Raw genomic sequence first — 14237 nt, 5'->3', positions numbered from 1 at the left:
GCAGCGCCCCCCTCGCAAACAAACCCAAGGAAACACTACAAATCTAACCAAAAGCATGTCCAAATTCCGGCACCAATGACTCAGCACCCCCCTCTGTAGCTTGATCCTCAACTTCCTGATCCACAAATGACAAAGAATAAGTGACAAAACATCCCCCACAAGTCTGCCCCATTACGGTGCCCCATAAGACTGCTTTCTCATTTCCTTACTATACTCCGCATACACACAACTGTGGGGTCAAATTCTACTCTAATTGCATTTACAAATTTGCATATGATGTCATCATCGTGGATCGGATCTTGAACAATCTCAAGACAACAAAGTCTCCCTCATTGTCAGCTAAATGAAAGAACTGGTCATCAACTTCAGAAAACTGAGTGATGTACAGCATCAATGGTGCTCCAGTGGAGATGATTGAGAACCTCAAGTTTCTGTGTGTTAACAATCTATCCTGGTCCAACCATATTGAATGTATGGCCAAGAAAGTACACCAATGTCACTTCTTCCTCAGAAGACTTAAAAAAATGTGGCATGTCCCCAATGAATCTTCCCAATGTCTAAAGATGCATCACAAAAAGCATCCTATCTTGATGTGTCGCAGCTTGATATGACAACTACTCTTCTCAAGACCACAAGAAATTGAATAGAGTTGTGATGCAGCCAGTCCATCGCGTAAACTAACTTCCTTTCCCGCCACACACCTCTCCCAACTGACTCGATCTACACCATGCTGTCTTGTGAAAGTAACCAAAATAATCAAGGCCTACTTACACAACGATCATTCCCTTTTTCCCCCTCTCTCAAAAAGATAGAAAAACAAGTACCACCAGATTCATGATCAGCTTATTGCATGCTGTTATCGTATCACTGACCTCTCATAAGCTACGGGTCAAGCCCTGATCTCCCAACATACGTGGTTGGCGCATTGCACTTATTTAAAATCAGCATTTTTAAAAAATACATAACTAAATTCTGCATTCGATTTATTTTTCCCCAATGCACTATTTGTTGCAGAGTGTATGGTTTGAAATTACTGGATTGCACACAAATTTTTCCACTGTATCTTGGTACACATGACAATAATAAAACGGTGCTGTACTACACTATCTTGACAGATTGAAGCTAAACCACATCTCAAAAGGTGATGTGCCTTGCGACTGAAGTTACAGCTGAAAAGGGCGGGACCCTTCTTCAAACTGACAGATGGGGGTGGGGGGGGGGTGGGGGGGGGGGGAGAAGAAAACTGGAAGAGAAGACGGGCAGAACAAATCCTGGCAGGTAAAAAGTTGCTACAGGTGAGGGGAAGGATATGACAAGCAGATCGTTGGACAAAGGCCAGAAATTAAAAGACAGAAAACATGAGACAAAAGGATTGAAGCAAAGGTAGACACAAAATGCTGGAGTAACTCAGCGGGTCAGGCAGCATCTCGGGAGAGAAGGGTGACGTTTCGGGTCGAGACCCTTCTTGTCTGAATAAGGGTCTCGACCCGAAGGGCCTCGTCCCGACCCATTCCTTCTTTCCCGAGATGCTGCCTGACCCGCTGAGTTACTCCAGCATTTTGTGTCTACCTTCGATTTTTAATGAGCATATGCAGTTTTTTTCCTACACATTGAGAGTTGCGAATTGTAAAGCTAGAGGAAGGAATGTAGGTGGAAGGGGAAGGGGAGAAATAGGTGCGAGTCCAGGGGGGGGCAGAGGACGGAAGGGGTGGGTGTGGGTGGGAAAGAAGTTGGGGGGAGGGTTTGTTATTACCTAAAATCAGAGAATTCAATGTTAATGTCGTTGAGCTACCCAAGTGGAATATGAGGTGCTATTCTTTCAATTTGCATGTGGCCTCATTCTGCAATGGAGGTGGTCCAGGACGAAAGGTCAATATGGGAATGGGAAGCGTAGTGTAAATGGTTAGCAACCAGGGGATCCAGTACGCCTTGGCAGACAAGACTTGGCAAGTGTTTGTCAAAACAGTCAAGTGCACGCTTTGTCTTGGCAACCATTTCACTGAACACTCAATGCCAAAAATGGACAAAAATTACTATCTCACTTTCTCACCCAAATGTCTAAAACCATGATTCATTACAATATTCAAGCAAATCCTTTGGCACAACTGAGCCAACACTCAGAAATTTTAGAAAACAGAGCAAAAAATTGTATAGAAAATTTGACAGAAGCCATTTATAATACCACACCACTAATATCTATATATTTGATTCCTTTAGGATTCCGCTCCTTATCTTAGTTTTTTAGGAGTAGCCAATCATGCAACCTGTACAGACAGGGGGGGAATGATTTTCAGGTACATCTCCAAGTAACTGGTAAAAGCTGCTGTTAGATTTTTAAGAAAGTCATAATAAGAGTAATTAAAAACATGCAAGTTCAGATTTGCATCTGCACCCAATTGCAAAAAATGGGGAGCCAACCGGCCTTATCCTACATCTTGTGTTCTTATCTGTTTTAAATATAAAAATTGAAAATTTCATTTTGTAGCAAAAAACTATTCAAGTAGAACAAAGTAAACATTTATGATATTTAACATGTTCAACAATTGGTTACCTTCTCGTTTGACTAGAAGTACAAGTTCTCTGGAGTGTGATTCTCTGCTTGCTTTTATGAACATAACAACTTGGTCATGTGTATGTTCAGAGATATCTCTGCCATTAATCAATAAGATTTGATCTCCTTCATTCAGTTTGGATGTACAAATGTCAGCCTACACAACAAATGTGAAAATATTTCAATCAAAAACATCAGATTTTGGAATTATTTTCATGAACAGAAAGAGAGCTGAAGACATTCTGTATAAAAGCACACTATAAAACGACTCCTTTTTAGTTTATACAGTTTGGATTGATCTGCAAATGTTTATTTCACCACCACATACATTGCTTCAGCAATATACAACCAGTTGCATTTACTCTGGGAATTTTTGTTACAAATCACCTAGTTGTAAAGCAATAAACATATGTTCTACTTCTTTTGTAATGAAATCAAACATTCATCAACTCAAGCAATTTGGAACCAATATTTCACACAGCAAATGGTTTTCAATTCCTTTGACCTTTTAATGCAGAAAACTGTTGAGATATTCATCCCAAATGGAAGTAAACTCATTTAGCACATATTTACCAGCACAGCGGCTTCATACACAGGATGTTTTCAGTACTCAGCTGTTAGGTTACCACATCCTTTGTTGGTACAGTATAGTTATTGAACTTATACTTGTTTTAAACAATTTTTTTTGAGATATGGACATGCCTGGCCAACAATTATGACCCGTTCCTAGTTGAACCCTCAGGTGCTGGTGAACAACCTTCTTAAACCATTGCGGATTTTCTGGTAAAGATATCCAAACTGGTGATTGATGGGAGTTCTCAGATTCAGACCCCATTACAATAAAGAAATTACACATTTGCAATCATGTTGAAACTCCATTATTCTCAACCCAAAACGTCACCCATTCCTTCTCTCCAGAGATGCTGCCTGTCCCACTGAGTTATTCCAGCATTTTATGCCTACCTAGTCCAGGATATGTGTTCCTACCTGGTGCCACGGTCTAGGATGTAACTGAATGGTTGCAGAAATTCATAAATCACAGGAGCAGAATTAGGCCATTTGGCCCATCAAGCCATTTAAACGGGCTGATCTACCTTTCCCTCTCAACCGCATTCTCCTGCCTTTTTCCCATAATTCTTGACACCCTTACTAAACAAAAATCTATCAATCTTCGTTTTAAAAATACCCAAAGATTTGGCCTCAAAGCCGTCTGGAGCAATGAATTCCAGATTCACTAGCCTCTGACTAAAGAAATTCCTCCTCATCTCCTTCCTAAAGGAACGTCCTTTCATTCTGAGGCTATGACCTCTGGTCAAAGACTCTCCCATGAGTGGAAACATCCTCTCCACATCCACTCTATCCAGGCCTTTGACTACTCGGTAAGTTTCAATGGAGTGCTCCATTATCCTTCTGAACTCAAGCGAGTACAGGCCCATTGCTGTCAAATGCTCATCATAAGTTTCCCATCCTTTTTCATACGCACCCCATCCTGAATGGGGATGCTAAACAGACAGAGGTTAATGTCGATAACGGTACCAAAAACAAACAGAAAAAGAGAAAAAAGCTCCTGCAGACAGAGTTAGGGGCTTAGTAAAGATAGAGTAGACAGACTGGAGAGAGAGTGTAGAAGGGATGGCTTTAGATTCTAGAGGACCATTTTTATGGGAAGTGTGACTTTCACAAGTGTGATGGTAGCTCTACAGGGATGGAACTCATACCATTGTGAGGTGCTGTTGGGAAGGTTTGAACAAGCTTGGGAGGGGGATGAGAAAGAATCAGAACAGAGAAGTAGTTCCAAATTAAGGTACATTTACCAAAGCAAATGGCAATGACTTAAATGCTAAAAAGAACAATGCAGTGAGAAGGGGCAGAGCAGACAGGCATACCAATGCACTTGTAAATACAATCAAAGTCAGAGAGTTAAAGTTACACAGCACAGATATGGATTCTTTGGTCTAATTCACCCATTATCTTTCTATCCTGTCTATGCCCCTCAATTTTATTAGCCCCTATAACATCACCTCTCAGCCTCCTGTGTTCTAGTGAGGATAAGCTCAGTCGATCCAATCCCTTGTAACTAAAGCCCACCACTCCAGGCAACATCCTGGTAAAAGTCACTGCACTCTCTTTATTGCTACTACATCCTGCCTTGTGGTGACCAGAATGGTACACAACACTCTAAGTGCAGTTTCACCATTGTTTTGAAAAACTGCAAAATGACGTTCCAACTCTTGCATTCAAAAGCTTGGCAAATGTACCAAATTCCTTTTTCACTACCTAACCACATTGTCAGCAAGTAATGAACTTGCAACTCAAAGTCATTCAGTGTGTCAACACTCCAGAAGTCTTTGCTATTAACTTAGTTTAGTTTAGAGATTCAGCATGAAAACAGGCCTTTTGGCTCACTGAGTCCAAGCCGACCATTGGCCACCCATTTATTCAAGGCTTATGTTATCCCACTTTCGCATCCACTCCCATACACACGGGGCTCTTTACAGAGGCCACTTAACCTACAATCTTGCGTCTTTAGGATGTGGGAGGAAACCGGAACATGTGGAGGAAATTCACTTGGTCACAAGGAGAATGTGCAAACTCCACAGACAGCCCCCAAGGCCAAGATCAAAACAGGGTCTCTGAAGCTGAGAGGCAGTGCTGCCTTATTCATGTATAACTGTTTATGTCTTGTATATGACTTCCTAAATGCATTACCTCACGGTTATCCGGATTAAAATCCACCCAATGTTGCCAACCTTTATCGCTATCTGTTACTCCACTAATGCTTGTGTCATTAACAAATTTATTAAACAGTCTATATGCATTCTTATTCAAGTCAGTTAACAACAATAGCCCCAGCACTGGTCCCTGTGGCACTCCACTGATTGCAGACTTCAAGTCAAAAAGCACCCTTCAATCTCTGTTTCTCATCACAATGCCAATTGTGCAGAGTAGGCCATTCGGCCTTTCGAGCCAGCATCGCCATTCAATAGGATCATGGCTGATCATCCAAAATCAGTCCCCCGTTCTTTCTTTTTCCCCATATCCCTTGATTCCTTTAACTCTAAGAGCTAATTCTAACTCTCTCTTGAAAATATCCAGAGAATTGGCCTCCACTGCCTTCTGTGGCAGAGAATTCCAAAGATTCACAACTCTCTGGGTGAAAAAGTCTTTCCTCATCTCAGTCCTAAATGGCCTACCCCTTATTCTTAAACTGTGACCCCTGGTTCTGGACTCCCCCAACATCTGGAACATTTTTCCTGCATCCTGTCCAATCCTCTAAGAATTTTATATGTTTCTATAAGATCCCCTCTCATCCTAAATTACAGCGAATACAAGCCCAGTCGACCCATTCTTTCATCATACATCAGTCCCGCCATCCTGGGAATTAACCTGGTGAACCTACGCTGCACTCCCTCAATAGCAATAATGTCCTTCCTCAAATTAGGAGACCAAAATTGCACACAATACTCCAGGTGTGGTCTCACCAGGGCCCTGTACAACTGCGGTAGGACCTCCTTGCTCCTAAACTCAAATCCTCTTGCAATGAAGGCTTTCTTCACTGCCTGATGTACCCGCATCCTTACTTTCAGTGAGTGATGTACAAGCACGCCCAGGTCTCGTTGCAACTCCTCTTTTCCTAATATGACACCATTCAGATAATAATCTGCCTTCCTGTTCTTGCCACCAAAGTGGATAACTTCATATTTATCCACATTATTGTGCATCTGCCATGCTTCTGCCCACTCACCCAACCTATCCAAGTCACCTTGCAGCCTCATAGCATCCTCCTCGCAGCTCACACTGCCACCTAGCTTTGTGTCATCCACAAACTTAGAGATGTTACACTTAATTCCCTCGTCTAAATCGTTAATATATATTGTAAATAGCAGGGGTCATAGCACCAAGCCTTGCGGCACCCCACTAGTCACTGCCTGCCATTCTGAAAAGGACCCGTTAATTCCGACTCTTTGCTTCCTGTTTGCCAACCAGTTCTCTATCCATGTCAATATCCTACTCCCAATTCCATGTGCTCTAATTCTGCACACTAATCTCTTGTGTGGGACCTTGTCAAAGGCTTTTTGAAAGTTCAGGTACACCACATCCACTGGATCTCCCTCAAAAAATTTCAAAAGATTAGTCAAGCATGATTTCCCCTTCATAAATCCATGCTGACTTTGACCGATCCCTTCAATCTTTCCAAATGTGCTGCGATAACATCTTTAATAATCGACTCCTGCATCTTCCCCACTACCGATATAAGGCTAACTGGTCTATAATTCCGTGTTTTCTCTCTCCCTCCTTTCTTAAAAAGTGGAGTTACATTAGCTACCCTTCAGTCCACAGGAACTGATCCAGAGTCGAGAGAACATTGGAAAATGATCACCAATGCATCCACGATTTCTAAGGCCACCTCCTTGAATACTCTGGGATGCAGACCATCTGGCCCTGGGGATTTATTTGCCTTCAGTCCCAATAGTTTACCTAACACCATTTGCTGACTAATGTAGATTCCCTTCAGTTCCTCCCCCCCACTAGATCCTTGGTCCCCTAGTATTTCCGGGAGATTGTTTGTGTCTTCCTTAGTGAAGACAGAACCAAAGTACTCGTTTAACTGTTCTGCTATTTCCTTGTTTCCCAATTTAAATTCACCTGTCTCTGACTGTAAGGGACCTACATTCATCTTAACTAATCTTTTCCTTTTTATATACCTATAGAAACTTTTACAGTCACTTTTTATATTTCCCACACGCTTTCTTTCATGCTCCTTTTCCCCCCTCTTAATTAACCCCTTTGTCCTCCTCTGTTAAGTTCTAAATTTCTCCTAGTCCTCTGGTTTGCCGCTTCTTCTGGACAATATATATGCCTCTTCCTTGGCTTTAACACTATCCTTAACTTCCCTCGTCAGCCACGGTTGAGCCGCCTTCCCAGTTTTATTTTTTCGCCATGCAGGGATGAACAATTTCTGGAGTTCACCCATGCAGTCTTTAAATCTTCGCCATTGCACCTCGACTGTCAACCCTTTAAGTATAATTTGCCAGTCTATCCTAGCCAATTCCCGTCTCATACCTTCAAAGTCTCCTTTATTCAAGTTCAGGACCCTAGTCTCTGAATTAACCGTGTCACTGTCCATCCTAATACAGAATTCAGGCAGCATCCCTGGATAAACATGGATAGGTAATGTTTTGGTTTGGATCCTTCTTCATACCCGAAACGTCACCAATCCATGTTCTCCAGGTATGCTGCCTGAGTCGCTTAGTTACTCCAGCAATTTGTGTCTTTCCTTGGCAAACCAGCATCTGCAGTTCCTTGTTTCTACATTCTTATATGTAGGTGTCATTTAAAGATCAGTTGATGGAAGTTTAGATCTGGCACGTTCCAGTAAGGAGTTGGGATAAGGATGGCAAAGTAAGGGAACCTTGGATAACCAAAAAGGTTGTAAATTTGGTCATAAGGAAAAAGGAAGCACATGCAAGGTTTAAGAGGATGGAATCAAACAGGGCGTTTGAGGAATAAAAAGAAAGGTGGAATGAGAAAGGAGGAGGAAGGAGAAAGGAAAGAACTCAAGGTGGAGATTACAAGGGTCAAAAGAGGCCACGGAATGGCATTAGCGAGTCAGATAGAAGAAAATCCCAAAGCTTTTTATACCTACATTAAAAAGAGGGTAACCAGGCAGAAGGTAGGACTGCTTAAGGATAAAGGAGAGAATTTGTGCTTGGAGTCTGGTGATGCAGATGAGGTACTAAATGATTACTTTGCATCGGTTTTCACTGAGAAAGACATGAACAATATTAAGAATACTAATATACAAGGGCAGTTTGAGATTAAAAAGTTGTTGGGGCCCTTGAAGAGCATCAAGGTGGATTACCACCACCTATCAATTGGTAACCTCTCACAACCTCTCCTCTCCCCCTCCCCTGTGCTCCACCTGGACTCTATTTCCTCACTTTCATGGCCTCTGCCTCCCCCACCCCCACTTCCACCCCCTGCCTTCTGCTACTTTCCACCCTCTAGCTTTACAATCTGCATTTCTTCAAACCTGTCTCACACCTTCCATTCTTATCTCTGCCCTTTGTTTCAACCTTCTGCCTATCAAAAGCCTCCTCGCCTATGTCGACCGATTACCTGCCATGCTTTGTCCTGCCTCTCCTCTTTTCCAACTCCCCCCCCCCCCATCCAGTTACAATCACCTATCCATGTTTTCCACAAATGCTGCTCGATCTGCTGAGTTTACTCCTGCATTGCAAGTCCTTTTGTATGTTAACCAGCATGTAGATGCTGTTTTTTACAAGGGGGATAAATCCCCAGACCCTGATGGGATCTACCCCAGGTCACAGAGAAAACGTACAAACTCTGGGCAGGCAGCACCTGCAGTCAGGATCGAACCCGGGTCTCTGGTGCAGTAAGGCAGGATGCACCACTGTACCGCTGCACCACTGTACCGCCAATAGTGGAATTTAAGAGATTTTTGTATATGCACGTAGATATGAAGGGAATTGAGGGTTGTGGATTATGTGCAGGCAAATACGAGTTGGTCTTGGCACAGACATTGTGGGCCAAAGGGCCTAATTTTGTGCTGTGCTGTTCTATATATGTTTCTATTCTATGATAATTACGTGCAGATTATGCACAGATTGATAGATATTTAAAAAAATGATTGTACTCACAGGTGATCCTGGGCTTACTCGTGAGACAATAAGCGGCATTTTCTGATCAGCTCCACCCTGCAAGTGGAATAAGTGGAATATGTAAAGATGGCATAAATATGAAACTTTAAGAATATTATGTGTATAAAGCTGCAATTGAAAACAATCTATATTTCATTCAGGATTTTTGCAAGAGATTGTAATTCCAGATTATGGAACAATGACATTTAAAAAAAAAAACAATCTTGCATTCCAGGATACTTTTGAAAGTGTACAGCAATCATTAGCATAGAAATGGTTGGATTGTGTAGTTTAATCAAAATACATAATTGTTTTAATTGAATGGATGACCCGAACAGAAACATATATAGAACAATACAGCACAAAATTAGGCCCTTCAGCCCACAATATCTGTGCCAAGATTAATTAACCACATTCACTGGGTATTCAGCTCTGAAAAGATCTGCCAAAGCCGCTTTGATAGCAACTATAATTTAGTATTCAAAAGCATTAATAAAATTATTGAACTTTATCATTGGTTATTCATCTTAAAAAGCTCAATTAGTTAAAGAATGAGCTTGAATGCATTAAGATTTCTCATATTCCGTTAATAACATTGAAGCACATAAAGTCTGTACTGGCTGCACGAGAATTTGTCAGTCCTATTCCTTTATTTTCCTGGAACCTACTCACTCCTATTCATCAACTCCTCCTTCTTCCCCCCACTCTAATACTTCTACTTCCCACCTAGACTAGTGGCAATTTACAATAACCAGCCAATCCATCAACAATTTTTGGAAGTGAGGAGAAAATCCAGAGCACTGAGAAAAAACTTACAGTCACTGAAGAATGCAAATGCCACAAAGACACCAGAGTCAACTTGGTCACTGGATTGTGCAGCAGCAGTACCAACTACTATGCCACTGTGTAAAACTCACCAGAATCTGGGATGCCATATTAATTCTGGTAACTAATAAGTTACACCAAATGAAAAAACTTTCAAAATAATGTTGAGGCTAATATCAAAACAAGTGAACAAATAACTTTAGCTCGCATGCTACAAAAGGGTACAAAACAATGCTGGAAAAGGTTATTTTGTTCAGAAATCTGGAACTTGATTCCTGAATCTCCCTCCATAGAAGTGCCCTCACATAATTTCTTTCACTGAAAAGAAAAGCAAAATTCGGTGGTACAGGTATGGTGCTCAATTTTAACGCCATGTCATTCCACACCTTGAAGGCTATTTTGCACAATAAACTTTTTCTTTATTTACTGTTTATAATAGTTTTTCTAAGAACGGTTAAATTTATTCAATTCACCTTCAAGTTGAACCCAAACCTTCCTTCCTCATCAGGTATCATTCGAACCAAAAGCAAATCACGATCATGGATTACTGCATCACTCTGGAAAGAAAGAACCTCAACTTTACCATGCAAGAGTCTAATATACACAAATACACTCTCAATTTGCATGGCATAATTATATGGATAATTTTATGCAGTTTTATTTGTTGAATAGAATGACATGTCATGTCTCAATTCAAATGACTTCAGAGTTGAGCTACACTCAACAGGTGAGAAAGAACATATGTAGTTCTACTCATTGTATTTAATATAAACATGAACATAGATGCACCCTGTACTCAGATACTCTGCCCATTGAGAATGAAAAAAAATATTGCAAAGATTTAACAGATTCCAAGTTAAATACCAAAGGGCAATTTTCTCTTGGTAGAGTACCTGTAGCTAGGAGATATGGTTATTTAGGATTGTGAAGAGGAAAAAAAAACTTTATCCAGAAATTGCAAGTGTTTGAAAATTCAGCTTTAAATGTAAATATATTTAGACCTACTCAATAGTTACAAGTCTGAGGTAGAAAAATCCTCTTATTCTCGTAAGATCAATTTTAGATAAGTTGGTTTGGGAACCAGTTGGTAGTGTTCCTTTCATATTATGGTTAAATGCCAGCATTCATTTGTACAATAAAATTACCCATATGATGCAATCCAATCAACTGGGAGAGATGATTAAATACAACACAATTTCAGACTAGTTGTCAGTCATTTAAAAATGATCCATTAACATGTTTGTCTTGTTATATTGCATCTATTGTTCCTTCCCCCTTCTCAGAGCCATCTGTACACCAAGCAAAAATTCAACACTCAGAAGAATTATTATATTCAAACAGTGGTGATGTCAACAATCTTCTTCTGATTCTTTTTCCCTTTTCATGCAAAGATTTATAAAAATGATTGAATATTTGATTTTTAGGAACAAATTATATCACGCTGCTCTGAGGATTTCTGCTCCAACATGATGCATTATTCACTCTCTCACACATTTCAACTGCTTATCAGATTCAACTTTAAATTGATTAGAGCACAATAGACTTGTTGAACTTTTGTTCAGCTGATCACATTGTTAGTTGCAATGATAAGAATGTCAGTGGAGATATTGAATTGCCCTGGGCAATAAACATTGGATTTGTGTTGCATGATTCAAGCTTTTGTTCAACGTGGTACGGGATGCTTAATATTCATGGCCCCACCTCATAAGTGACTTCAGTGTCAAGTTAATGCTAACATTCTAATTGTTTTCCCATTGGATAGTAGTATTGCTTAGTTTGGTTGACGACCACCAGTGAAACCATCTGATGTTGATTAGGCCATGTTGTCAACCTAGCTTGGCTGAAAGCTAATGCTGCAGTTACCTTTGCTGATGAGATGGATGCAAGGAGACAGCTTCCCTACTCAGAGACCTAAAATTATCTCCAGTTCTGAATGAAGATTGGTAAAAATTTTAGGACCTCACATCACATTCATTCTCCACATCATCCAAGTATTCCCCTTTTCCAAGTATGTCCCCAACTCGCTTAACAGTGATCAATTGCTGTTTCTCACATTTGTAGGCTGTGCCACAGCCAGGGACACACTTAGAAGTTTTCTAAATCTCAAACTTCACAGCTTCTATAACACATACTATTCAAACATTCCAGATGCATTAAGCAGAAAAATTGCCACTTGGAAAATGTATCCACTTTTGCAGGAAGCAAGGTTCAATTCTGACAGCAACACCATCAGATCAGCAGAGGATAAATCCACCTTCACCAGATCACCACCCTAGAGAATAACAGCAACCAACTACTGGAGCAAGCAAAAAATGGAATATTACTGGTGAGGTGACCCATTGTCTTGTCAAATACATTTCATTGTACCATTGACCCTGTGCCAACCTACATATGACAAAAAAAAATTAAAAAAATTATTATTATTATTAAATTGCGGCCAGTAGAGGAGGGGATGGGGGTAGCCTGGCACCACACTGAAGATAGTCTGCTCACTTTTATTATTCCTTCTCACATGCTCCACAAGTCCATAGTTTACAAGCAGCAAATATTTTCGCTGTGCATCACATATCACCCACCCTCCTACTGCTGTAACTTCTCCTTTGTCTTTTCTTTGACATGTTGAGAAAAACACATATTGAGGGAGCAATTATAATTGCATGTAGAAAGGAATACAGATTCTGGTTTATACCAAACAAGGACACAAAGAACTGAAGTAACTCTGTGGGTCAGGTAGCATCTCTGGAGAAAAAGAATGGGTGATGTTTCGGGTCAAAACCCTTCTTCAGACTCAATTGCCCTGCCTTTCAATCTTCACCAGCTCATTTCACCAACTTCCTTACTTTATGGCAGACTTAAGATTTCAGAATTCACATGGTGGCAGTACAATGGGCATAAGCAGACTAAACAGTTAATGGGAAATGGGTATCAGGGAGCCAACTCCCAAAAGGATAAAAATTACACACAAGATCTCTTGTTTTGAGCACTCCTCCAACAATTGAGGACAGCTTGCTTCCATTTTGTTGGTTCTGAAGCTGATGAGACCAATGTGGAATGCTCAGGTTCTACCATACAAATGATATTTACTTTGCTCTCTCTGGTATCCTGAGGTCACAACTACAAGTATTCCAAGCATCAGAAGTAAAATTAAGGCAGAGTTCAATGCTGCCTAGTAGAATGTGCTTTGATGGCCATCCGTTAAAAATCAGCATAAATACTCATCGCACACTGAAAGCATGGTAAATTTTATGATTGATATTTGACTTTGCACTCAAGTTGTTTTCAAGAAATGGAAAGTACCCCCATTTTCTGGTGCTTTATCATCGGCATTGATTACCAAGATATTGCACAGCAGGCAAGTCAATGGAGGGCAAATGTCTGGCCATGCACAGTATTTGATGCTGCTCTTTGCATTAGTTGCTGGGTGCTAAAGATTATGTTCACCATTGCTCCAGATGGAAGGAACCCATACTGTAATTCAGGGAGCAATTCTTCAGTCAAGAAGAGGCAATGTTTGAGGAAGACCCTGGTGACGACTTTCTCTGTGGCAGGCAACTTAGTAGTTATCATATTTAGATTTGCCTCTTTTCTCAAGTTACATCTGGGAAGAGGAGGACATGAATTTCTGATTCTGATTAATGTACCTTCGGAAAGACCTCAGGAAAATAAGCATAGTGTAAAAAAACAAATCACTGTTTTCTTTCTGCACTTAAAGTTTCAACCAGAGAAAAGATTTCAGTTATTGAAAAATATTCATTATAATTCCATTCTAACAAATGGTTTTGTAGCCATAACACATTTTTAAACTGTCACTATTATGGGTTTCTTGTACTCCCTCATTCCCATTCTTAAATAATCTAAATGAGTATTAAACAATCAGAGGTAGACACAAAATGCTGGAGTTACTCAGTGGGACAGGCAGCATCTCTGGAGAGAATGGATGACGTTTCAGGTCAAGACCCTTCTTCAGACTGATGTCAGGGGAGTGGGCGGGACAGAGATAGAATGTAGTCGGAGACAGTACGACTGGTGGGAGAACTGGAAAGAGGGAGGGGATGGAGAAAGAGGGAAAACTAGAGGTATTTGAAGTTAGAGAAGTCAATGTTCATACCGCTGGAGTGTAAGCTACCCAAACGAAATATGAGGTGCTGTTCCTCCAATTTGCTCTGGGGAAGCCCCTTAAGACTGAATATTAAACAACA

At 40.6% G+C, this 14237-nt stretch overlaps 1 protein-coding gene across 6 annotated transcripts in view; it reads right to left on the bottom strand.

Moving 5' to 3' along the window:
- LOC144604443 (tyrosine-protein phosphatase non-receptor type 3-like) overlaps window positions 1-14237 on the bottom strand; it is a 145610-nt gene that overhangs the window by 49606 nt on the left and 81767 nt on the right. For all 6 annotated transcript variants that reach the window (XM_078418867.1, XM_078418886.1, XM_078418894.1 and 3 more), the window contains 3 exons: window positions 10512-10595; window positions 9214-9270; window positions 2552-2708 (listed from right to left, as the gene is read on the bottom strand). In XM_078418867.1, coding sequence (XP_078274993.1) covers window positions 2552-2708; window positions 9214-9270; window positions 10512-10595 — 298 coding nt within the window. The remainder of the gene's footprint in view (window positions 1-2551; window positions 2709-9213; window positions 9271-10511; window positions 10596-14237) is intronic.

Source organism: Rhinoraja longicauda, chromosome 2 (genome assembly GCF_053455715.1).
Source record: "Rhinoraja longicauda isolate Sanriku21f chromosome 2, sRhiLon1.1, whole genome shotgun sequence".
Lineage (NCBI taxonomy): Eukaryota > Metazoa > Chordata > Chondrichthyes > Rajiformes > Arhynchobatidae > Rhinoraja > Rhinoraja longicauda.
The sequence above is the reverse complement of the archived record's forward strand: the minus strand, read 5'-3'. Positions and strand labels throughout refer to the sequence as shown.